The 26,260-nt window shown below is 40.9% G+C and overlaps 2 protein-coding genes and 1 long non-coding RNA gene across 4 annotated transcripts; 2 read left to right on the top strand and 1 right to left on the bottom strand.

The window, feature by feature from the left end:
• Positions 1 to 8,668: 8,668 nt before the first annotated feature.
• LOC119497446 lies at positions 8,669 to 8,953 on the bottom strand. Of its 2 annotated transcripts, none has more exons than XR_005208923.1 (2): positions 8,932 to 8,953; positions 8,669 to 8,789 (listed from the first exon to the last, which is right to left on the bottom strand). It is a non-coding gene; the product is annotated as an uncharacterized LOC119497446 (long non-coding RNA). The 2 variants fall into 2 exon arrangements; XR_005208924.1 differs by lacking the exon at positions 8,932 to 8,953 and adding an exon at positions 8,902 to 8,927.
• Positions 8,954 to 18,115: 9,162 nt separating this feature from the next.
• On the top strand, positions 18,116 to 19,748 carry LOC119497612. The gene is made up of 4 exons (XM_037785845.1): positions 18,116 to 18,264; positions 18,373 to 18,501; positions 18,610 to 18,771; positions 19,252 to 19,748. Exons 1-4 carry the CDS (start codon positions 18,198 to 18,200, stop codon positions 19,737 to 19,739), a joined length of 846 nt encoding a protein of 281 aa, XP_037641773.1. The 5' UTR covers positions 18,116 to 18,197; the 3' UTR covers positions 19,740 to 19,748.
• A 117-nt stretch (positions 19,749 to 19,865) lies between these two features.
• On the top strand, positions 19,866 to 24,476 carry LOC119496975 (serine/threonine-protein kinase pim-2-like). The gene is made up of 9 exons (XM_037784677.1): positions 19,866 to 20,253; positions 20,397 to 20,641; positions 20,714 to 20,771; positions 21,163 to 21,257; positions 22,121 to 22,162; positions 22,376 to 22,591; positions 22,680 to 22,857; positions 22,976 to 23,155; positions 23,246 to 24,476. The coding sequence occupies exons 1-9, from the start codon at positions 19,866 to 19,868 to the stop codon at positions 23,335 to 23,337; spliced, it is 1,494 nt and encodes a 497-aa protein (XP_037640605.1). The 3' UTR covers positions 23,338 to 24,476.
• Positions 24,477 to 26,260: the final 1,784 nt, after the last annotated feature.

Below are 26,260 nucleotides of genomic sequence, written 5' to 3'. Positions count from 1 at the left end.
AACAGTTTGCTTGCAAATAAGACAGACTGCCTTTGAATTCACATCTGTAAAACAGTAATCTCCTTGTCAGCTTTGTTTGAAATGTCTTTGTCTGTGTGTCACTGTCTCTGCCTCTCCATTTTTTCTTACATCTTCCTGTTCAGAGTGTCACTCCGCCTGCTGTTCACAGATTATGAAAAATAATTAATAATTAGGGATCCTACATATTTAAAGAGCATTTTTACCTCACAAAAAAAGAAAACAGCATAAATAGCGATTTGTATTATAATTTATTTTAATTAATAATAAAAAATCACGAGAAAACATCTGGTGGGCCAAATCAACCCTTATGGCAGGCCAACTTTGGGCAGCCCATGGTCTATTCAAACAGCAGGCCAATACTCTTGTTACTCTTACAATGTTTCAAAAAAGGGCATTGCATCACTCACAATCTCAGCTTTGACCTTTTAAAACCTAAAAAACAAAATCTGCTCTTGTCTTTGTTCAACCTAAAGGGGAATATGTTCCATCAGTCTCTCAATACGTCTCTTAACTGTAGCAGCAGAAGTTGGAGCATTTCAATCATGTAAATGCTTAACATTTTGAGACCTCAATAACCCTGTGAGTGGGCGTGAAATGTTAAATGTTCACCTTTTACTGCTGGGGTGTCTGATGAAAGCGTCACGGTTGAGACTTTTTAAATTGCGAGGAAAATGCTCTGAGGAAGAGCGCGAGTGGATCATCAATAAGTCGGGACCCCTGTGGAGCAGACAGCCGTCTACTCAGTCTCCTGCCTTTTGCTCTCAAAGCAGCTAATGCCGTTTCACCGATTCGACTCATGTGTGGTGGGGTGAAATGCATTTGATGTCGAGAGCTGTCAGACTAGGAAGGAATATTCCCCTCCTGGATATACACCTGTCGCTTTGCTTTAGAATTTATTCATTTGGGGAATGCAAATTCTCCAAGCCAAGCTATTTCCTTTTGATATGCTGTATAGGGGGTAAATAGGAGCTGTAGCTGCTCCTATATCTGCTTAGTTGTTGTCTGACGTTTGAATGTGGCATGTCACCTGTTTTTTTGATGTATATATATACTCATTTTAGGACTAGAAATAAACAGTAGGTGGACTGAAGAGGTCTGAACAGCAGGCAAACTTTTGAGGACCTGCAACTTGTCAGATGTTTTGGAGGCAGTCATGTTTGTCAGGAAAGCGAGCCAGGGGAGTGGCGTTCAAATAGTGCCGCATAAAATGATTGTGTAATGCCGGGTGAAATGACCTGGACCAGTCAGTGGTCTGCTGGAGAGCTTTTGAGGACAAGCTGTGGGACTCAATTTGGACTCTGCAAGGTTGTTTGTGGACTTGGCTTTCAGTGCTGCCTTATACGATATTGTCCTAAAAAGACTCACTTCTAAGTACTGCGAAACTATTAATGATGCCATCATGTGAGACAGCAGACATTCTGCTTTATATTTGTAGTTTTGAACACTGAGCCCACAAAAATGAGATATCTCTGCAGCTTACAAAACACATTAGTTATCTGTCTGCGTTCTCTATGACTGAAAAACTCATATCCACCTCATCAAAGGGTCTGAAGCCGCGCCGCATGGAAATGTGAATTCTGCAGAGCTTAAAGTCGTTAATACAGAGAGATCTGAAGACTTGAAACAGAGAGACAATCAGCTACTGTCTGAAAGGAACACATAAAGAAGTAAAGCTTTCAACCAGACTGCTTTAAAACATTTAACTTACCAAGAAATCGATAAACTCCTGACTAGTGTTACAGGATGCTTTATGCCTGACAACACTGTCTGTTTGAAGACACGTGGGTTAATTAACAAATTGATTTATAGCTGGAGAACAACAAGAGTCTACAGCCAAGCTAGCGGCTCTGTGAAGTACCTAAAAATCTCATTTAAAACTATCAAACAAAAAATAAATTTAAAGACAGACTGTCAGTTGATGTGCAGCCGATTCAAAACTTAAATCAGACCAACAAATAAAAACTGCCTTTATATGCAACATGCAAATGCTCCTGAATGATGCCCAAAATGTCATGTCCATTTCATAGTCCTTATCAACACCATTATCATGTGTAATGAGGCTGAAGCCATTCTCATGGAGATTGCGTCTCCCTCTCATCATCTGCTGGAAATTATTCAGTGAGACTCCAAGAGCCTTGAGAGGGTGAAAAACTGAAACGGCAGCGTTCAAAGCTGCTGGAACAGGAGGACGGATGCAATGTCAATGAAAAGCGGATATTCCTATTATTTAAAAGTTTGAGAAAGTACTGTAGCGGTGTGCTTTTGTCTCAGGAGCGTCTTCACACAACTTGCTAGTATACCTCAGGAAAGGACAGATTATTCACAAGTTACAATGATCTGTTCCTTTGTTTCTGTCCTTTTATCCTGCCACAATAACAGCAATACCTAATGCCTATATGTGGCTGGCATAAATCAGGTGTCTTCAGAAGTTCTGGGCTTTATCCGTCCTCACAAGTCACATCAGAAACCATGGCAAAGTCCTTGTCTCTCCTGCTTTTCACAGCCCACTGAGGACAAAAGGAAACAGGATGTTATCCCACGTGTGTAGTTGGTGCCAGCATCATTTCCTCTTGGTGAAACAGTAGCAATACAACCTTGTTTACAGCTCCATCCCTACGATCAGATGACGCGTCTCGCCTGTATTGAGCCAACCAAGCTGCGATCCATTTGGAGGTCGATTCCCAGTGGCGCCTGGGATGTCATTGTTCCTCTACTGTCCTCCGCTATTGTAGGGACCAACAGGGAGACTACAGTCAGGCTGAGATGATGCAGCTGCACTGTTCATCCTCACATCTGTTTTCTTGGCTGGCTAATCTCACTGCAGTGGGATTTCTGGCTAACATCACTCTGTCTCTTAAAGAGGATCTAATGAGGGCTTTGCTTTGCAGCCGGCCTTCTCCCATTTAACGCTTTGCCTCCAAACATTAGTGTTTGAAGGAAAACAGGAAGCTTAGATCGCAATTAGCCGCTCTATTGCCGGCTTTTAAATCTTACTTCAGAGTCCCTCATTCAACAATTGAGGCGTTCTTAGGACTTAATATAATGCACATGTATTTGCTGATAACAATTTACTGACAGTAACTACTATTCTACAGTGCAGAAATGATTCATGCACACACTGTGCTGTTGACACGGTTGAAATGTAATACATTTTCTGTGTCACTTCTCCCCATCATGTCACTGCAACAACCCAGTTTCTTCACGCTCATCATCAAAATTTCATCTTAACGTCGTGTGTTTAGGGGATATTCTGTCACTCCTAGATTTGCAGAAACTCAATCTTATAATCCCCTCTCTTCTCTCCAGAGTTTAAATATGTCACTCCATCCTGGGACTCGCTTCCCGCATCAGACCTTCATTAAAACCTAATACCCCGCAAATCTCTCTTCTTTGTGTAACTCGCCCTTGTACCCTTTTCTAGATGAGCAGTGAACAAAGTAAACATTAATAAGAGTGTTTTTTTTTGTCTTATTGTTACTATCAATACATATACAGTATGCATAATTTGTTAATTTAATTTGATTGATTTAATTTATACATAATTAAAGAGCATTTTTACCTCACAAAAAAGAAAATGGTGTAAATAGTTATTTGTATTATAATTTCTTTTAATTAATAATAATAAAAAATCTCTAGAAAACATCCGGTGGGCCAAATCGAACCTTATGGCAGGCCAACTTTGGGCCCATAAACAATGTTTTAAAATATGGCATTGCATCACTCACAATCTCAGCTTTGCTCTTTTATTTAATTATTTTCTTTATATTATTATTAATTTATTATTTTCTTATATATATATATTCTTTTTTACAGGGAGGAGAAGAGGGATGGGCTTTAATGTAATTATTATTTATTCACTTATTTATTATTATTATTTATGATAATAAATAGTTTTGCTTATTTATATTATTTGTATTGTACTTGTCTACCTGGTTTTAGTATGTCTTGTCTGCCTTGTTTTATAATGCATACAAAACCACTATAAATAAAACATTAAAAAAATGAAATACCCCCTCCTGCTTTGCTGAGCCTGAACGCCCTTCGGTCGTAATCCAACCGGCTCTCCCATTGACAGACAGACGAGTCCAGAACCAGAACTATTCTTCTTTTTCTCAAAGTGATTTTAAAAAGTGGTTGAACTATTGAAGTGGGTTAATGCTGTTTTGGTGCCGAGCACTTAAGATGGAGACAGACTGGGGCTGCTGGGGCCAAACCTGTGCAACAGTACCTGTCAGTACATGGGCCTTCAGCCAAGTCATATATCTTCAAGTTATTGCCTGGTCAGTCTTAATAGGGACATTAGGGAGTCAGGCTGAATGACGCCATGACCTTTAGACAGCCGCAAATGTCAGTGGCCATCAGAAGCTATGAATGCTATCACGCAGTGACATAATCATAAACACGGAGCAACTGAAGCTTTCTGTTGTAACGCTGAAAGCCTGATGGCATTTACTCTCAATGAGAAATCTGAAAATAGAGTTTATTTGCAACACAAGGGCTTCAAACTCAACCCGCTCTGTCTCCATCTCCTTGATCTTTTACTACTCTCCGGCTTTCTCGACCTCAACTTCAAGCACCCGTTTAAGGTCACTGACTCCACTTCAGCTCATTAGCTTGATTTCACTCGGAGCTGCGTTTCAGATCTGTTTTTACACCTGGGAATAGTGTTAACACGTACATAGAGGAGCTGCTGTAACACTCCTCTCATGTCATTATCAATGCTACAGTAGTGGCTCTCCACCATCTTTTTTTTTCTGCTAGTGATTTTAGAAAAGTTAATTCATTAGTAAGTCACATCATTTCCCCTCGAGACACTGTCGGGGAAATTACCTGGAAGCTCTCAAAGAAAAAATATATTGTATAGCCTAGAGTATATCTGAGACCAGCTTGTCTTACAGGACAAAGAAACCACATGATTAGACCCTGTGCTGCTTATACAAGAAGGTTGATTGGTCAACAGGTCATAAATACCTCTCTGAGCTATATCTGCTACCTTATCTACAAGCAACGAGCTCTACTTTGTATGTTCATAGCTCACGATACATTAAATACAGTGCTTGTCTAAAATTATAAACTTATGTCCTCTCTCTGACCTCAGCCTTTACACCCTGGTCCTAAGGTTGACACCCAAGTATCATCCCGTGCACACACACAGGAGAAAACCATAAACTAACCACGAGTTGTGACCGAGAGGATTCTTCCCAAAGCACGTGCTACACATGTATTTCTAAATGCACATTAATACTGTGTCACACCTTCTTTCAATTAACTGGTTTATAGTAGGCTATTTAGACACTAGGCTACAAAAGTTGGTATAAGGCACCTTTAATATGGGGTTCAAAGTTACTATTAAAGGAACAGCGTGACATTTTAGGAAATGTGCTTATTTGTTTTCTTGCCGAGAGTTGGATGAGAAGATTAGGTAACACTTCATTTTACAGGTCCACACATTTCATGGTAATTAGGTGATAATTAGCAAGTAACCTATTTGAAATTTCTTTGGAATTACTGACAAATTACCCCCAATATTTACCTCAAAAATTATAGAAAATTACTTTATCATAAACATGATTGTTAAAATAGCATGTAATCGTTAAAATAGGGCCCTTAGGCTTGTGAAGCAGCCGTGCGCTGCTCTTCATCAGAGTTGGAAAACCAAAACTAATAGAAGACACTTCTGATCAGGCACAAATCTCACCATTGTGTGACTTATTGTCGACACAAATGTAACCTGGTAGCTAATGTAATGATTCAGAGTTTTTTTTAAATAAATCTCAAATAAGTTATTTGCTAATTATCATCTATCTACCAGCAGACATGGAAATAAAGCAGATCAATTAACTTTGTATTCTTTTCCTGGAAATGTATTAAATAAATTACCAGCTATTTATTACTGCTTATTGTGAAATAGCAAGATATAATTATTAAATAATGTTTATAATAGATATAAAATAATAATAAAAGTCCAGAGTCAAGTCCCAAGTCAAGACAGCCAAACAAAGTAGTTTTTGATCAATTTTGAGGTATATATTGGGGTAATTTGGCAGTAATTCCAAAGAAATTTAAAATAGGTTACCTGCTAATTATCACCTAATTACCATGAAATTTGCAGACCTGTAAAATGAAGTGTTACCATAATTTATTAACCATTCATAAAGACTACATTAGTTAGTTATAACTTATAATCCCTTTATAAAGGGCGTGCCTGACTAAAATAACACCCAAAATGTCCTGTTGATTTGCAGGTGGGAACAAAGCACCAAGAGGTGGGTTAATTTGCTAAAAAAATATAGCTAATGCAATTTTACTAACATTTCATAAATTTCACAGAGACCAGCTAATTTTGTGTGGAAAATACTCCTGTTTTATTTTGTAATTTCGTTTTGCTCAGAGAACAGAAAGTCAGATAAAGAGCTGCAGACACAGATAAATAATACATTCATTATTGATATTTTACACGATACTCTGCACCTCATATTTCACCACTGGAAGGATTAAATAGAATTTAATTCAACTAAAATGAAGGGTTAACAGTCTGGCTGGAGAGCAGCCCAGTAGTTGTAACTGAAACACAAATCAGCCTCTACCCACTCACACATTAATTCTCCAGACTGATGTCATCACCCAAAAGCAGCGTTGCTCAATGTTCGCACTTTATTACTGTTTTTAAAAGCAATGTGTCCTCCTGGGCCACAGACAACCTTTTATTTCATTTCATCTTTTGGTTGAGAAAGCTCTCTGGTGGGTTCAAGCTAAACTGCAGTTTCCCCTCATCTTCATCATGCGGCGTCCTTGCGGTAATGTAAATATGTCAGTGCGGTATAAGTCACTGTATATGTCACAGTGAGGGCAGCAGACCTCCCAGCGGACGTACAAAAGGCAGAATTACCGTAGTGGTCTCCTCTGCTCTGCTCCGAGAGAATTCATATGGAGATTAGGCAACTGTTTCCCTGACAACCACATTTTACGAACTTAGATTTCTTTTTTGTCACACTGTTCACTGAGGACCTCTAACTCACATCTCCTATTCTCTCTTTGTGTAAATGCCTTTTCTTCTCAATCTTCTTTAAACATCTGCCCTCAAACTCATCAATCATTGCTGTTTTTTCATCTCTCCATACATTCTTGTTCTTGCTCAGCTTTTTGTCGTCCTGTAACTCATTCAGTCCATCTTTCTGTTCGTCAGCTGCCCCAGTTGATATATTTTCCTTTGCTGCCTTCGACTCCATATTTCACTCTCCTCTCAAAGCTCTTGGATTGGATGTCGTCACATTGATCTGGCACTCAATAACCTACATGTAGCCTACTGGATCCTGAGCAGACTGGTAGACCTTGACCTCAGCTTGTATCCTAACCAATTCCTCTACACTTTTTGGTTTTGGTGCACTGGCAGCAGCGTTTTTTTTACAGATGGAAGTCAAATCCATTTTCACCCTTTTAGCAGGTTTCACGGGGAACGCTGATGATCACCTGCCACTCCAACAGTCATGTGTATAATTAGATGTGATCTGTGCCTCTTTGCAGTGTTACATAAGCACACCCCTCCCCCTGTTGTCTCATGCGAGAAGCATTTTTTTAAACCGTTTAATGAGTTTAGGTAATAGGCCGTGTTTGTACATTTTTACGAGTGTGTCTCTCTGTTTGAGAAACAGTAGCCAACGCTGCTCCTCTCTGGTACGTTGTACTCTCTTCCAGCTCATTTCACACCTTTCTGACACCCTCCCCCATATTACACCTTCACTGTGAATTAGTGTCGGTATTCGGTGACCCTGAAGAATATTGTGCAGTGACAGTAAAATAATAAGGACAGTTGCTTTGTCAGTGAGATGTGTGTGTGTGTGTGTGTGTGTGTGTGTGTGTGTGTGTGTGTTAGGCTAGCATGTCGAATCCTAATAGACTTCAGATAATAAAGCTTTAAAATCTCCAAGGGGAATTTAAGACTCTAGTTTGCAGATCATTCCATTTTAAAGGTGCATAGTATCTGAAACCAGTTCTGCCATCATTAGTCATATACAGTATACAGGGTACTGATTTAATACCCTAAAGTTTTTTACCCAGGAGACCAGGGTTCACATCCTGTATGAGACCAACAACATGTATTTGTATTTGTGTGTTAAGTTTTACTTTTGAAACGTAATAATTTTAAGCCGAAACATGTTTTTGCCTAAACTTAACTAAATGATTTTGTTGTCTAAACCTAAAAAGTTGTAGTTTTGTTGCCTAAACCTAACTACGAGTTTTTGTTGCCTAAACCTAAAAAAGTTAGTTTTGTTGCCTAAACCTAAAATACTTGTAGTTTTGTTCCCTAAACCTAATTAAGTGTTTTTGTTGCCTAAACCTAAAAAGTTTTAGTTTTGTTGCCTAAACCTAACTAAGAGTTTTTGTTGCCTAAACCTAAAATAGTTGTAGCTTTGTTCCCTAAACCTAATTAAGTGTTTTTTGTTGCCTAAATCTAAAATAGTTGTAGTTTTATTGCCTAAACCTAAAATACTTGTAGTTTTGTTCTCTAAACCTTATTAAGTGTTTTTGTTGCCTAAACCTAAAAAGTTTTAGTTTTGTTGCCTAAACCTAACTAAGAGTTTTTGTTGCCTAAACCTAAAATAGTTGTAGCTTTGTTCCCTAAACCTAATTAAGTGTTTTTGTTGCCTAAACCTAAAATAGTTGTAGTTTTATTGCCTAAACCTAAAATACTTGTAGTTTTGTTCTCTAAACCTTATTAAGTGTTTTTGTTGCCTAAACCTAAAACGTTTTAGTTTTGTTGCCTAAACCTAACTAAGAGTTTTTGTTGCCTAAACCTAAAATAGTTGTAGCTTTGTTCCCTAAACCTAACTAAGTGTTTTTGTTGCCTAAACCTAATTAAGTGTTTTTTGTTGCCTAAACCTAAAGAAGTTGTAGTTTTGTTGCCTTAACCTAAAGAAGTTGTAGTTTTGTTCTCTAAACCTAAAAACGTTGTGGTTTTGTTTCCTAAACCTAAAAAAGTTGTGGTTTTGTTGCCTAAACCTAATTAAGGGTTTTTGTTGCCGAAACCTAAAGAAGCGTTTTTGTTTGTGTTCAAAACGTAACGTTATATTCAAGTTTACAGCATGTTAGAACGTGTTGCTTTTAAGGTTCGCTTTCACTTTTACAACATAGTAGGCGTAGTAGGCCCCTAATGACCCACATCCATGGTGCTTATAGCGACTGATAACGCCAGTTGAATTGGTTGGTGCTTCAGTCAGTCTGAGTTTCAACCTCCTCTTGTGCAAATAACATAATTTTTTATTTCACGCTGTGTATTCACTGACACACTCTGTTTTCCATTTTGTTCCCCCTCAAACATAATTTAAATCAACACAACAAGCAGACTGAATATGAATATTGGCTTGCTGCATCACCACTTGGCTCTGCTCTGAACAGCAGTACTCACAACATTGTTATAGTTTATAACTGGCATCCTTGGCAGTACCAGAAAGCATACAGTATGACAAAACATGTATTGGCTTTGTATGGGTCAAGGACAGAAGCTCTGCCATCGCACATAACCCCCAGTGGATGATGGCGATGACTAACTCCACGCTTTCAAAAGAGGAGCTGACTCAGACTTTGACGTGAAGAAGAACTCTTAAAAAAAAAAAAAATCTTTAAAAATCTTTTTAAAAAAAGTAGATGTCAGTCTTTCCACACTGAGGGCTGAAAACTGTCTCTGCCTCTTCTATGCTTCGATTTGATTCCTTCATTCAGTCATCATTACATGACATCATCGTCACTTGAATGGAAACAATGAATCAGACACATAAGCCCTATAGCCTCACATCTAAAGGCACTCTGGTCTACAAAACTCTGTTTATTCCTTGACTGACACAATGTGTGGTACAGTTACAAACATTTTCATGCCGCCTCTGTCTTGTCATATCTGTGCTGGCTGCCTCCGCTTGACGGAAATCAGAAAATGAATCAAGTCCCAGACCCAGACAAATCACTGTTGCATAACTAATTGTCAGCTGAAACTGCTGAACCTCTGCTTGTTATTGCCAAATACCGCTGTGGAAGAAAAAAAACAGATGAAAATACATCCCGAGAAGGGGACTGTGAGTTTTTCATTTAGCAGATATGAGTGTAAATATCTGTCAATCACAGCTATCATAGCTGGGCAGGTCTAATGTTTACAATTATTAGCAATCAGTTCCCCACAGGTTACATTAGGAATGATTTATTACCTTGCTAATGATGTTAAGAAAGAAACACTAAATGGATTTGGCAGGCATCAGTGACTTTGCAATCAGAGGCACTGATGCTGTGAGTATTGTTTGGAGCGATTAGTGTAACTAATTAATTTCCTTTTAACCATTCAACCAACTCTAAATAAATTCTATATTTATAAGATATAATTTTGTATTTATTCCATGAGTTGTTGTGGTCTTTGTGAAGTTCTAAGGAAAAAGATCACAAAGTGCAGTAAGAAGCCCAAACCTCTCTGAGGACGCTGCAGCACTACACAAATAACAATGTTCCAATTTCCTATAAGTGATTGCCCAGTTGTGCAGACTACTCAGCAGTTTACAGACTCATAAAAGCCTAAGTACCTCATTTTCGCAGATGCCAATTTAAAATTTTACACTTTCTATCCAACCCTTCCACTGTCCAATTAGAATCACAAAAACGTTTTGCAGGGGGAAAAGGAAGAAAAGGACAAGGACGTAACAGAAATGTATGAATTTTATCCTCAAATAAGGGATGAAAGTAATTGGACTGGGGAGAGGGCTGAATCATACATTTATTTGACAAATAACACAATCCTGTCTCCTAGAAAAGACATTTATATACAACTGCTTTGCAACAGAATACGTTAACGATGAAATGTTGTTAATTAACAAATCTGGCACGTTGCAAAAATGTTGATACTGAACTTATCGGTGAAATGTTAAAAACGTATTTTATTTGTTTTCCAGCAAAATAAACAATCATGCAATACAATATCTGCTCTTAGTGATGAAAGCATTATTAAATGTTTTTATGGTTTAGGCAACGGCAGCACTTTGTATGGGTGAGTGAAAAATCGCGGTCTGGTTTAATACAGAAAAAGTCTGCAGTGATGTGAAACACGCATTTATTAAAGGTCCAGTATGTAACATTTCAGAGGATCTATTAGCATAAATGGAATATAATACTCAAAACTATGTTTTCATTAGTGTATAATCACATGAAATTAAGAATCGTTGTGTTTTCGTTAGCTTAGAATGAGTCCTTCATATTGGGAGCAGGTCCTCTTTGCATTGTCCGCCATGTTTCTCCGCCATTTTTCTACAGTAGACCAGAACGGACAAACCAAACACTGGCTCTAGAGAGAGCCTGTCACGTATTCATGTTATCTGAAGGCCACCGTAGTTCTCAGACACGCTTGGAAAGGGAGAGGTGAGCGGAGGGGTATTCAGTTGGTTGCAATCTGCAACCTATCACCAAATCCTACACACTGAAACTTAAACATTTAACCAAAACCACGATCTTTCCCTAATCCTAACCAAAGTGCTTGTGTTGCCTAAACCACAGACGGGACTCAGGATCAGTAACTGGAAACAAATTCCTGGTGCGGTATATAAAAGTAGCGCTTCATTCTCTCTTAAAAAAAAAATTGCCTCTGTACATAATCCAGGCAGCGACGATTACGTTTGCCAATACAACGATATAAGGAAAACAATTTAGTGCAGTTTAGTCATTTCAAGGAGACAGGATTGCAAAACAATACATTTATGGCAATCTTATCTTAGTATTTTCGCAACTAGAATGAATGAAAAAAATAAATTAAATAGTGGGATAAGAAAAAAAAGGTAAACATCCTGCCCTTATCTCCTGACAAATATTAAAACCCTTAAAAAAATACATATACATCCCCCTTTTCTGACCCCTGATAATATTTTTCATACACTCCCTAAATCCTTAAATTTATACAAATCTAGCTGTGACCAGCTCTTCCTCACAGCCATCATACACAGAGTGTATTTCCAGTGTGCCTAGAAGCACAAGGCACACTGGTCTATTATTCGTCGGGCTTATTTTCTTATTCAGACTTCTGCCTAAACTTTGCCGCGCTACTCCTCCGGCAGCGTTGCCAACACCTGTACAAAAATTACATCAAAACGTGCGGAATGATCGGGAACCGTGTGCTATGACCTGACTAAGAGATTCGCGCAGCGAAAGCGCGATGTTTTTCTCCATTGGAATGCATTGAAAATCGACGTGACGAGTGCTCATAAACACTCCTCTTTGGGGCCATACAGAGTCGCCATACTTTAACGTAGAAACGGGATTAAAAGTTTAAACGGGTCACGAGACTTGGGACTTTATTTGGCCAAATGGAAATTTTTTGATAGCTGGCACGGTTTTCACGAAATCGCAGTTTACGTTTTGTGAAATTTTCAGACCGTTTCAGATTTTATAATGGTTTGTGTATTGCGTGGGTCGTTAAGGGCTAGAGTGTGTGACATCATTGCTAGAGTGCGGGAAAGCTTTGAAATCTTTTGAAAATTTTCCGAACAAATTGCTCTGTAGCCCACAACGTCCACTCCTCATACACAATTAATACATCAAAACGTAGGTGTTTTTGTGCCGGTCGCAAACATGTAGCTATGGAATCAGTCGGACTTTCACATTTGGCGACACATGCCTGAACGTGAGAGCAACTGCAGGCTACGCTCCCATAGGGCCCCATATTAAATTTCACAGAATTTTTTGGATCAGAGAAAAAAGTTAATACTTTTCGAAACTGCCGCTGAGGTCACATTTTTGAAACTACAGACCCAAATGTCGCACCATTTGTTCATCAGAGACTCCTAACTGGTCTCATGAACAATCTAAGCGATAGGAGTCACGGTTTCTGTCGTAGAAGTACTTTTATGACATGTACGTCTCTGGTTAACTCCTATTATAAACTGCCCCACTGCAGCAGTGGCCAATCACCACGGCAACTTCAGATTGCTGCTAGACAGCTGATTCACATTAGCCAATCAGAGCAGGCTGACTAACTAACTAACACACACACACACACACACACACACACACACATTTTAACTATGTAACTCTTATTAGCAAATAGGCCCACAGTTATAGGAGGAGCACAGCTCCTCCTATAACATTTATACATTATAATTTAAACATTATAATATACATTTAAACATTATATACATGCATTATACACAGTTATAGGAGGAGCGAAAGAAAATACATTTTCAGATCACCAACCACTCAAAAACAACCAGTGTTGTCTATTTTATCAGGTAGAATGAATAAACCGTTTCTATATTCATACCAAACCATAAATACCAGTATATTATCAATTTTAAATACATAAAATATATTAATAAGACAACCATTTCTAGTCTCTTTGGTTCAATGTGCTCTGCAGCGCAATTTCAATCTGGCATTGCAGAACAGAAACTGCCTATACACAGTTATAACTGTGTATAGGCCTACAGTAGCGTACAGGCCTACAGTTATAGGAGGAGCGAAGGAGCAGTGTTAATGTAAATGTACGTTGTTTTGATTTCAAATGTAAACTCACTTTCATTGGGCAGACTAATGCCACATTGGTTACACATGAACCAATGTGTAACCTGGTGATTTTAACCATGTGAAGGTCTCCAGAGCCCTGTCGAACTTCACCCAGTATGTGACCTGTAACACCAGACACAATAAGACCCTGGACCTGCTGTATGCCAACATTAAGGAGGCATACAGCGCCACTGTTCTCCCCCCCATTGGCGGTTCAGACCACAACCTCATCAGGCTTGTGCCAACATACAAGCCTGTTGTCAGGAGGCAGCCCGCCACCACCAGGACTGTTCAACAGTGGTCAGTGGAAGTTGAGGAGGAGCTGAGGGAGTGTTACAGGTCAACAGACTGGGAGTTGTTTGACAGGGTCCACGGTGAGGACATCGATGGACTCTCCCACTGCATTACAGACTACATTAGGTTCTGTGAGGAGAGCATCGTACCCACCAAAAAGGTACGCTGCTTTCCTAACAACAAGCCCTGGATCAATGGGGACATTAAAGCCCTGTTGAACAGGAAGAAGAGGGCGTTCATGGCTGGGGACATTGAGGGGGCCAAGGTTGTCCAGAAGGAGCTGAAGAAGGAGCTGAGGGCGGCCAAGGACACCTACAAAGACAGACTGGAGGGGAGACTACAGGCCGACAGCTCCAGGGAGGTGTGGGGGGGGGTTCAGGAAGATAACTGGCTACAAACAGCCGAGCCCTGGTGTTGAGGGGACCCAGGAACATGCAAATGAGCTAAACCTGTTTTTCAACAGGTTTGACCAACCAACCCCCAAGAGCTCAGCAGGACAGCCTGGGTCCTCACTCACCAACACCAGTGCCCCCCCTCCACACCTCTCCTTCCCCTCCTCCTCCCCCCAGCACCCCCTTCCACACCTCTCCTCCTCCCCCCAGGACCCATCCCCAGGAGGCAGCAGCAGCTTGCCCCCCCCATACCTACCCTGAGGAGCACATCCACAGCATGTCCTTTGCACCTGGAGACATTGCAACATCCACCCTGATCATCACAAGGGGCCAGGTGTGGAAGCAGCTCTCAAAGATCAGCGTGAACAAGGCCAGGGGATCAGACAACATCAACCCCAGGGTGCTCAAGGCGTGTGCTGGGGAGCTGGCAGCAGCGTTCCAGCACCTCTTCAGCCTCTCCCTGAGGCTGAAGAAGGTTCCCCAGCTCTGGAAGACCTCCTGCATTGTCCCGGTGGCCAAGAAGGGACACCCCAGCACCCCCAATGACTACAGGCCAGTTGCTCTGACGTCACACGTCATGAAGATCTTTGAGAGACTGGTTCTGCAGCACCTCAAGCCCCTTGTGAGCGACTTCCGGGACCCCCTGCAGTTTGCATACCAGGAAAACATCGGTGTGGATGATGCCATCACCTACATGCTCCACAGAGCCTACACTCACCTGGAGAGGCCGCACAGCTCTGTAAGAATATTGTTCTTTGACTTCTCCAGTGCCTTCAACACCATCCTGCCACTCCGGCTAGCTGAGAAGCTCTCAGTGATGCAGGTAGATCATGGCCTGGTGGCCTGGATTACGGACTACCTCACCAGCAGACCACAGTATGTCAGACTGCAGGGCAGCCTGTCAGATGTGCTGGTGAGCAACACCGGCGCCCCCCAAGGAACTGTGCTGTCTCCCTTCCTGTTCACCACCTACACCTCCGACTTTCGCTTCCACTCGGGTACATGCCACCTACAGAAGTTCTCCGATGACTCCTCCATCGTCAGCTGCATCACAGATGACAACGAGGAGGAGTACAGAGCCCTGGTGGAGAACTTCATAGGGTGGTGTGATAACAATCACCTCCAGCTCAACATTGGAAAGACCAAGGAGCTGGTGGTGGACTTCCGGCGGAGCACGAGGCCCCCAACTCCCATCACCATCCGAGGGGAGGAGGTGGAGGTGGTGGACACCTACAAGTTCCTGGGAGTACATATGAACAGTAGACTTGACTGGACTGACAACACCGAGGCCCTCTACAGGAAGGGACAGAGCAAACTGTTCTTCCTGAGGAGGCTCAGGTCTTTTAATGTATGCAATAGGCTGCTGCAGATGTTTTACCAGTCTGTAGTAGCCAGTGTTCTCTTTTTTGCTGTGGTATGTTGGGGGGGTAACATGAACACAAGGGATGCCAACAGACTGAACAGGCTGGTGAGGAAGGCTGGCTCTGTGGTTGGATCTGAGCTGGACGGTCTGGAGGTGGTGGCAGAGGGCAGGATGAGGAGGAAGCTGGACGCTATCCTGGAAAACCCCTTCCACCCCCTCCATGATGAGCTAGTCAAGATGAGGAGCACCGTCAGCCACAGACTCATCCCTCCTCGGCACAACACAAAGCGCCTGGGTCAGTCCTTCATGCTGGTAGCCATCAGGCTCCACAACCAAGGCTGACCCCCTTATAACAACTATTAGGACTTTTAAGAAATTTAAACATGCACTATCTGGCGCACTTTACACTCACTTTACACTATACATCCTATATACCACTTTATTGCTGACTGCACATATGTACATATTACATTTATTTATTTATTTATTTATTGTACATACTACATTTATTTATTGACGGACTGTACACACTATGTTCACCCATTCACTCTGTATCTTTTATATCTCTATTATTGTCTTTAGAATTTTTGTATACCTTTTCCTCTCCTGTGATTCACTCTGTTTGCTGATGTTGCTGCTTTGACACCTGAATTTCCCTCCGGGGATTAATAAAGGTCCATCTTATCTTATCTTATCTTATCTTATTTAGCTAGCTAGCTAGCTAGCTGTACAATTCAGCCTCACAGATTAGCATTTTAAGGTTGAACTTTATGAAAACATGTAAATGTCCTGTTTATTTGCTCGACAGGAATGAGTGGCAAATCGATGTGAAGAGAGCTCAAAAACACTCCTCTTTAGGGCCGTACAGAGTCGCCATACTTTAACGTAGAAAAATCATTAAAAGTTTAACGGGTCACGAGACTTGGGACTTTATTGGGCCTTTCATCCACCTTCTTAAAACCTCACTATGGTCCTCAGACCCCCCCACCCCCCAGCACCAGGCACACTGGTCAAAATTTCTTGCGAAATTTTCTAGTGAAGTCTTACTATTCCTCTTCCTATGGTTTTTCTTGCGAAATTTTCTAGTATTTATTACAATTAAGATAATAAGATAAAAAAATATACATATAATCTTTCGTGACTTCAATGGTCCATGAAAAGTAAAAGAAATTAAATATGATTAATTCAAAAATATTTAAAAATACACAGCCCCCGAAGTCCCACTTTTTTTTTTTTTAATTAATGTTTTAAATAAAATCTTGTGCATACATGATGACAACTTATGCAACCAAAATATTAATAATGTCAAGATATTAAATAATATTTATTATAATTAAGATACGATTAAAAAAATACTTCAAGGGTCTGAAAAAAAGTAAAATAATATTGAAAAAATATAAAAAGAAATAATACAAATAAAATATAATATTATATATTATATTATATTTATAATATAATTTACAAATAAAAAGAAATATAAACAATAAGATGCCAGAAAAACAGTAAGAAATTTATTCTATTTCTTTTTTTAGGACCAGGTATAACATCGCAGAAGTATGTAGCTAATGGACGTAATGTTTAATGATCTATTTGCAGAAATGATATATAATAAATAATATTCATAACCATGTTTTCATTAGTGTATAATCACTATCACAATGTTATAATGTTTGTACACATATTATGGGATTTGGCTATGAAAAAGAATCCTAATCTGCGAGAAGCTGTTGTTTTAGTATTTGTTTTTGATTAAAGGTCCCATATCATGCTCATTTTCAGGTTCATACTTGTGTTTTGTGTTTCTATTAGAACATGTTTACATGCTGTAATGTTAAAAAAAAAAATATATTTTCCTCATACTGTCTGCCTGAATATACCTGTGTTTACCCTCTGTCTGAAACGCACTGTTTTTGTGCATTTCAACGGAATTGCAATGGAATTGCGTTGCTAGGCAACAGTTTGGGTCCATGTTTACTTCCTGTCAGCTGATGTTATTCACATCCACTGATACAGGAAATAAACTGGGACACATTTAGAATATTTATGTTTAAAACCATGTAATGGTCTAAATATTGTATATTTGTGACATCACAAATGGACAGAAATCCTAATGGCTTGTTTCAAACGCACAGTTTCTGAATACGGGCTGTGTGCATTTCTCCTTATATTGAGCGTTTTGATAGTTTAACAGTATTTATCTATCACTTAACCCTGCTTTATAATATAAAAGACATGAAAATCTCACTTTTTACAATATGGGACCTTTAAATACATTTATTGGTTTAGATTTGACTTGACATCATGCATTCTAAGAGTAGAACTGTACAACAGTAGAATGTTGTGAGGTCATGAGGAAGTTGTGATGTCATGAAGCAGTTGTGATGTCATAAAGGAGTTGTGAGGTCATGAAGCAGTTGTGATGTCATAAAGGAATTGTGAGGTATTAAAGGAATTGTGAGGCCAACATTACGGAGAAAACTCTTGATACCAACCAGAATCTCTCATCAATCTCATTTCAACTGTGAACTTCGAGTCTTCGACATTTCAACGGTGAACTTCGAATCTTCGACATTTCAACGGTGAATCATTACTGTTTGAGAGCCATGCCTTACAAGTTAAGAACAAGATTAGTAAGGACTCCTGAGCGTCCGTCCTCCAGTAGAAATCTGGGTAAGTAGTGATACCAAAATCCTGACGAGAACTGCAGTCTCTCTTACTTTAATATCCATATGATTTAGCTGCTGGGCTAATGATTACTAACGCTGCTTCTTCCTTAAGTTTGTCAGACAGTAGATCCCATCCAGGACATTTCAACGGTGAACCATTACCGTTTGAGAGCCATGCCTTACAATTTAAGAACAAGATTAGTAAGGACTCCTGAGCGTCCGTCCTCCAGTAGAAATCTGGGTAAGTAGTGATACCAAAATCCTGACGAGAACTGCAGTCTCTCTTACTTTAATATCCATATGATTTAGCTGCTGGGCTAATGATTACTAACGCTGCTTCTTCCTTAAGTCTGTCAGACAGTAGATCCCATCCAGGACATGCTGGACAACAGGTCAGGTGGAAACCAGAGGGCCACCAAGAGAAAGTCTGACGAGAGCCATGAAAGAGCCATCAAGACTAGCAGGACAAGTCAATGTCCCTCCGAGGGCTTCAGACCGTCATTCAGCAGAGGTTAGATGATATAGAAAGAACCTCAGGGGCTATTTTTTTAAAGTCTGGGTAACGTAAAAATAGCAACACAACTACTTGGTTAGATTTAGGAAAAGATTGACTTAGTTGGGTTTAGGCAACAAAACTACTTGCTTAGGGTTAGGAAAAATATACAAACAGTACATACTGTATACACATACAGTATATAGTGTGACTGGGTCGGTCCGGCTTGTCTCTGCCATGCTATATACACCTGGGTGCTAATAACATCTGCCTTAAAAATATCACCAAGTATAAAAAAATTTGGTTTAAAAATCATGAAAAAATGAGTGTTAAGTGTTATAAGTCTGGCCGAACCACTCTAGTTTTTATATAGTGTTAGGGAAAGGGTTATGCTAAGGATGGCTCCAGTGGTGAAAAGCAGTCTAAATCCACAATTCAGTACTATATAGTTCAGTCTTTTCACATGTTTTCAGCACTAAGTTTCTAACATGTGTTTAGGAAACTTTAACTCCGCTGAGGATGCTGGGACATCGACACCCGCCTGCGCCAGCATTAGCTCCAAATCTGAGGAGAAGAAGGGCAGGAAGAGGAGGTTCGAGGACACAGAAGCATACGGGAAGAGGAAAAGAACGTTCATGAGTCCCAATGAGGGCACCAGCTACCAGGCCACCACTGAGACCATCCCTGAGGCCATCCCTGAGACCATCCCTGACGCCATCCCTGAGGCCACCCCTGAAACCTCCTTCAGGTCCGGATCTGATACCTTCATCAGCACCAACTCTGAGGAGAAGAAGGGCAGGAAGAGGAAGTCTGAGGACACAGGAGAATACGGGAAGAGGAGAAAAACGCCCCTCAGTTCCGGTACGGACACCAGCTACCAGGGCACCAATGATACCACCACTGAGTCCACCCCTGAGACCATCCCTGAGACCACCTCCAGTGATGAATTTGACACCTCCTCCACACAAAACAGCAGAGGTGAGTAGAGATAGAAATATGTGAAACAATTGATGAAGTGTGAGTTCTATCAGTAAATTCAGTTGAGTTACTCTTCATGAGGAACACTACTAGCCTAGGAAGACTGTTTCAGCACTTATTTTCTAACATGTATAATGTGTTTAGATATCTTAGACTCCGCTGAGGATGCTGTGTCATGGATACCCGCCAGCACTGACTCTGAGGAGAAGAAGAGCAGGAAGAGGAAGTGTGAGGACACGGGAGACTACGGGAAGAGGAGAAGAACGCCCCTCAATCCCAGTGCGGACACCAGCTACCCCTGGTACCAGGCACCCCTGCACTACCTCTCGTACCCATTTCCTTTTCTTTTTAATCGCTTTTTTCCATCCATCCCTGAGACCATCCCTGAGACCATCCCTGAGGCCATCCCTGAGACCATCCCTGAGGCCATCCCTGAGGCCATCCCTGAGACCATCCCTGAGGCCACCGCTGAGACCTCCTTCAGTTACCGATCTGACACCTTCTTCACAGATGACAGCGGTGGTGAGTAGAGATAGAAATACGTGAAATGTTGATGAAGTGTGAGTTCTATCAGTAAATTCAGTTGAGTTACTCTTCATGAGGAACACTACTAGCCTAGGAAGACTGTTTCAGCACTTATTTTCTAACATGTATAATGTGTTTAGATATCTTAGACTCCGCTGAGGATACTGTGTCATGGATACCCGCCAGCACTGACTCTGAGGAGAAGAAGAGCAGGAAGAGGAAATGTGAGGACACGGGAGACTACGGGAAGAGGAGAAGAACGCCCCTCAATCCCAGTGCGGACACCAGCTACCCCTGGTACCAGGCACCCCTGCACTACCTCTCGTACCCATTTCCTTTTCTTTTTAATCGCTTTTTTCCATCCATCCCTGAGACCATCCCTGAGGCCATCCCTAAGACCATCCCTGAGGCCATCCCTGAGGCCATCCCTGAGGCCACCCCTAAGGCCATCCCTAAGGCCACCAGTAGCGACTCTGACACCACCTTCCCAGAAGCCACTCTGTTTCACAACAGAGGTGAGTAGAGATAGAAATATGTGAAACATTGATGAAGTGGGAGTTCCATCAGTAAATTCAGTTTAGTTTATTCTTCATTCTTTTATTCTTCACGTACTACTAGCCTGGGAAGACTGTTGTATAATGTGTAGTGGATGTTGATAGGCAGATCTTGTTACCTTTGGATAGAATCAGACTGTTCACAGTCTTGATGCTAAGCTAAGCTTAACCGTCTGCTGGCTCAAAAGGTCATATCGTTCCTCTAAGTTTCAGTCTTGGCTTTTCGATTCATATTGGTAATAGGATTCGATTTTAAATTAGTAATTGTTACTGTAGTATTAGGGGTTAGTTTAGAAGTGGAAAGAAAGTTCTGAACAAGTACAGTCAAAGTGTTTGTGTTTTGTTTCTGCAGCTGACTTTGAGGCGAAATATGAGGAAGAGGGAATGCTGGGTGAAGGAAGCTTCGGAGCAGTCTTTGCTGGCCACCGCAAAGACGACCATCTGCCTGTAAGTTACACACACACACACACACACACACACACACAGAATCCATGATTCATGTATCCGCTCTGTATGTAGTCAACGTATCCTCATACAACGGTTCATATGATATTTTACAAAAAGTTATTCCTACTTTTCATTGCGTTTTCCTACGAATGTCCAGCAACACGTGACGCATGTGTCAATTTCTGCTCCAGTCTTTTCAAAATAAAAGTTAGATTTAGGAAAAGATCGACTTGGGTAGGTTTAGGCAACAACACTTTTTGGTTAGGTATTGGAATTTGTTTGGGTTAAAATAACACCGGAAGAGGCTTAATTTAAGTACAGAAGTTACATGAGAAAAACTACTTAGTTATGTTTAGGTAAAGATCGACTTAGTTAGGTTTAGGCACCAAAACTACTTAGTTAGGTTTAGGCAACAAAACTACTTAGTTAGGTTTAGATAACACAACTACTTAGTTAGGTTTAGACAAAACAAATACTTAGTTAGGTTTAGGCAACACAACTACTTAGTTAGGTTTAGACAACACGGTTTGGGTTAAAATAATTCCGGAAGTGGCGTAACTTAAGTAGCGAAGTTACATGACAAATCAACGTTGACTTCAGGTTTCACGTGGGGTACGAACACCGGCCTATTGGGGAAATTCCGGTAATTTTTGACCCACCCATAGACCCCGTTCCCTCCCTGCGCGGCAGTTGTCGCTCTTTATACTTCGTGGTTCACAATTACGTGGATTACATACAAATTGATTTTGTGGGATATATATACGAATGACAGTGCATTACTTTTCGTAGGTATAGCTACGAAGGGCGTATGAGAACAGCCTCATGTAGTATAAGCTGACCAAATGTCTGTTTCTGTCCCGTAGGTGGCCATAAAGCGTATCCGCGACTTTCTTTACACAACAGTGGTAAGAGATTTGTTTTTCATCCTAATACCAACACTCTACATTATTTAAATCATTTGAGTAACATTTATTTTTAGTTATTTTTATTCTGAGTACAAAGGGAACATGTTCCTCTTGTACCTCATACAATCTAACAGTTAAAATACTGTTAACTTTTGTATACATATCTATATTAAGGTTTCATTATTTGCTTTCTCTTTCACTCCATATCTTTAGGATTTGAATGGGGAAGTTACAGATCTCCCTACAGAGGTGGCGCTGCTGCTGTACCTCAATCCAGCAGGAGCAGGAACCAGTGCCGTGGTGGGCCTGCTGGACTGGTACAATCTGGACAATGAGCTGATTCTCGTCCTAGAGAGACCCGTCCCCTGCATGGATCTCTATGACTATTTGGTGTCCATACAGTCATCAATACAGGAGGACATGGGCCGGGTAAGCAGTTGATGACATGTGTGTTTCTGTATGTGTGTCCACGCCAACCGTGTCACACAGTCTTCATGTCTCTTTCTTTCTCCCCCAGATCATAACAAAACAACTGGTGGAAGGTCTCCAAGAGGTCCACTCCAGAGAAGTTTTCCACAGGGACATCAAGATGGAAAACATCCTCATCGAAACCGGTTCTGATGTCCCACGTGTCTGGATCATTGACTTTGGCTCTGGCGAATTTCTGACAGAGGAGAGGTACACTGAAAATGAAGGTAGGCTGTCGTTCTTATGGTCCTGTTCTCTGAAACAACCCAGCATCTTTGCCGTCTCTGTCCTGTACTCCCGTCCCTCATCCATTAACCTTTCTCTGTGTGGCTGTATGTATTGTAGGTACCCAGTTATACACTACTCCTGAGTATATCCGGCGTGGGTGGTCCACGCCTGAAGCTACCACTGTGTGGCAGCTCGGTGCGGTGCTGTTTGAGATGCTGCATGATGGGGTGACCCCCTTCCATACCACCCGTGACATCATCAATGCAGTCCCTGACATCCGTGACACTCTTTCCTACAGTAAGACATGCAGTAGAATACAAGCACACACATAAACACACAAAGAGTACAGCATTTGTATTTAAACATGATTCCTGTTGGTCTGTCCAGATTGCCAAGATTTTATAGCACGCTGTATGGACAAGAGCCCAGAGGCCCGACCTACCCTGGAGACTCTTAAGCACCACCCCTGGCTCGTGTGAGCTGTGGTCCTGAGGGATCCAGTCTGATGTGATACAGACTGGACCTCTCGGACCACGGATGGATCCCTGAAGACCACGGAAGGACCTCGTCCAGGGTTAACGCTGCTGTAGTCCCCATATGTGGCTCCCATTGCACTCTCTCTTGAAGCAGTAGAAATCAGACCGAGAGGCTGGTGGCGTCAATCTCTAGTAGGGCTGTGACGGGGAGGAAAATTTCTTGTGACAACATGGGTGTTACTGATTACACCAGAGATTTTACAGGAAAAGATGACGGTCATCATGTGTAGCCGCTTACTTTGATCTTTACCTTCAGGTGGCTGAGTGACTAGCCTCTCCGGTAGAACTTTTGCTGCGGAGCCGCTGGGGTGTACCCGGCGCCGCTCCGCCGCGCACACCAGCTGTGACCGCTCCGTCCTCCTCTTAGCATTGGGTATAAATCTGAAATTTAAACCGTGTTTGCTTTCCTCTGCCATCTCTCGGTCTTTCAACTCTCTCCCGTCCCGTGTGTGTGAAATCTGACTCCTGCTACTCTGTATGGAGCAGATGCATCGGTCGTCCGACTATCTATTGACAACCTGCCGCTGCAGGTGTGGGTGGCGGGTATGTAATGTAATGTGCCCGACCACCGTGTAACACTGGTAACACGGACTACCGCGACAAGCCATAGTGATTATAGGCCTACGTTCATGCTTCAAACACCCAGCTGTCCGTGGAGAGGGGATCTCTCTTTGAATTGCCTTTTCCGAGGTTTCTTACCGAGTTTTTCCTCGTTTTCTTAGAGAGCTGGAGCTGGGTTGAGAGTGCACGGGATAATGTACAGCGAGCCGGTCATTGTTGTCCCGCTAGCTGTACATTATCCCGCTTATTACATGGCTACTTACTTAAGAAATCACTAATTTGAGACAAAAATGGTCCTCCACAGTCCGACATCAGAACTGCGTCCATAGCAAAGGTCTGCTATGAAGAAATAACAGACCGTAGCCGTGTAATAATGGGGTTTTATTTTATACATGGGGCTACAAATAAAAATGACTTGAAGTGAATTCAAAATGTCTACAGGGTGGAGGTGCAGTGGTGATCACTGTCACCTCACAGAAAGAAGGCTTGATAAATAAATAATGCCTCATTCCTCATAACAACTTCTTGACACAATGATTTATTTGTACTATTACATCTTAATGTTTTTGAAGAAAGGGTTGCTGTACTGGATTGCATGAGATTGTCCATGTGTTCATGATAAATTGCAGTTAAGATCAGCGGGACTAGCTCACAACATTCAGTATTTGGATGGATGTGCAGTGACTTTGATGTTTGAACTACAGGTCATGTGATAAATGGGACCCAGAAAGACTATTTTACAATCACGTCTTTACAAAAAATAACTGCTGGAAAATTATTGAGAGGCCTGAAGCCACAAAGAATGATAAAAAGCTTGTTAACAAGAGTTGGTACAGTAGAATAAATAACAAATGAAGGACTGGTTTTCAATATACTGTAATAGAAGAGGGCATAACAGCAGCCCACGAAAGGAAACATCTAAAGTACTCAAAGCTGGCGGCGGAACACCAAGAGGCTGGCTGGAAAGCAAAGGTTTATCCCGTGGAGGTCGGATGCCGGGGATTTGTCAGCAAAGCAGTAGTCCAACTGTTCCGTGGTGCTGACGGGATGACGCGGTCAAACCTGCGGAAAGCTGTGAAGGAGCTAGGAGAGTGTAATATTTCATATAACATTTTATAGATTATATTTGTGATTAGTTCGACAAGAGAAACAAAAATCTGGTTCACGTTTGTCTTAAAAACAGTGCAGTAGGCCTTTATTTTAAACATGGTAGTGCTTTTCTTGCATACATCGTTAGGGATCTGTCGCACGATTCAGTATGGCCACGGATAAAACAATCCATAACATGAAACGATTCATAAAACAATTATCGCTGCCATTTTATAGCAGATAGAGCAACATTTTTACATAAATTATATCACCTTGGAAAAGAAAATATGACACTGAGTTCTTGCACTCTGATGCAGAAGCATGCACTGCAGATGTTAATGTTTCTGGAATAGGTGAACAGCTGGACCCAACAACTTCATTTCCATTATTAATAAGTTTTTTTTTGTTTTGTTTTCTTGTATGAAGTCAAAGTTTACATGGTCATTTACAGATTGATTTTCATGACAGCTGAAGTACCGCGGTGTTGGGTAGCATTTTTTCCATTCAGTCGTGACTCAGCACAGATATGTACACTGATTTTGGTCTGAGCCGGTACGCGGACATGTTCCGTCAAAGTGAAATATTGCTCGCAATCTGCCATGAGATTCAGAAGATTTGTGAATAACAATAGGAGGAAAAACAATCTGTTAAACAATAAAAAAAATGTCAAATAAAAATGTATAAAAACTAAAATGTAAGATCACACAGACTCAAAAAACTCACATGGATTAGAAATCGATTACACACAATTAAAAATCATCCAACCATTTCTTGTGCAAAAATATTTTCCTTAAGGAATGATAACTATTATGACAAAATGTGGTGGCACATTGATATTTCCTTTCTCAAAGGATAAATATAAAAATATAGACGATGATTGGAGAAAAGACATAAAACAAGTAGGAGATCCTACATCCAGGCCCGAAGCCTTTTTTCTCTGAAGGTGAACTTCTTCAAGTGCAAAGGTTATTGAAATGTTTCAGCAACGACATTTAGTGATGAAACACATACAAAAACAAACCTGTTACAGATTAAAATCATAACGACTATATGTCATTTTGTGTATCTGTTTATATGTATTACATATAAATGAAATATATGTGAAATACTGGCTGAAACTAAACCAAACCTGTGATCACTGATTATTGATTGGGAACATACATATGTAAATTGTTTGTAATGTACGATGTTGTATTATGCGATTTTATGTATGATG

The sequence above is a fragment of the Sebastes umbrosus genome, chromosome 11 (genome assembly GCF_015220745.1).
Source record: "Sebastes umbrosus isolate fSebUmb1 chromosome 11, fSebUmb1.pri, whole genome shotgun sequence".
Lineage (NCBI taxonomy): Eukaryota > Metazoa > Chordata > Actinopteri > Perciformes > Sebastidae > Sebastes > Sebastes umbrosus.
Note: the sequence above shows the minus strand (reverse complement) of the source record. Positions and strands in the feature narration are given on the sequence as shown.

Excerpts from the sequence above, each read along its gene's own strand:
- LOC119497612 (XM_037785845.1), top strand. The coding sequence starts at position 18,198 with ATGCCTTACAAGTTAAGAACAAGATTAGTAAGGACTCCTGAGCGTCCG. Across the intron at positions 18,265-18,372 it reads GTCCTCCAGTAGAAATCTGG|TTTGTCAGACAGTAGATCCC; the intron begins GTAAGTAGTGAT and ends TTCTTCCTTAAG. Across the intron at positions 18,502-18,609 it reads GTCCTCCAGTAGAAATCTGG|TCTGTCAGACAGTAGATCCC; the intron begins GTAAGTAGTGAT and ends TTCTTCCTTAAG.
- LOC119496975 (XM_037784677.1), top strand. The coding sequence starts at position 19,866 with ATGTGTTTAGATATCTTAGACTCCGCTGAGGATGCTGTGTCATGGATA. Across the intron at positions 21,258-22,120 it reads GCAAAGACGACCATCTGCCT|GTGGCCATAAAGCGTATCCG; the intron begins GTAAGTTACACA and ends TCTGTCCCGTAG. Across the intron at positions 22,163-22,375 it reads ACTTTCTTTACACAACAGTG|GATTTGAATGGGGAAGTTAC; the intron begins GTAAGAGATTTG and ends CCATATCTTTAG.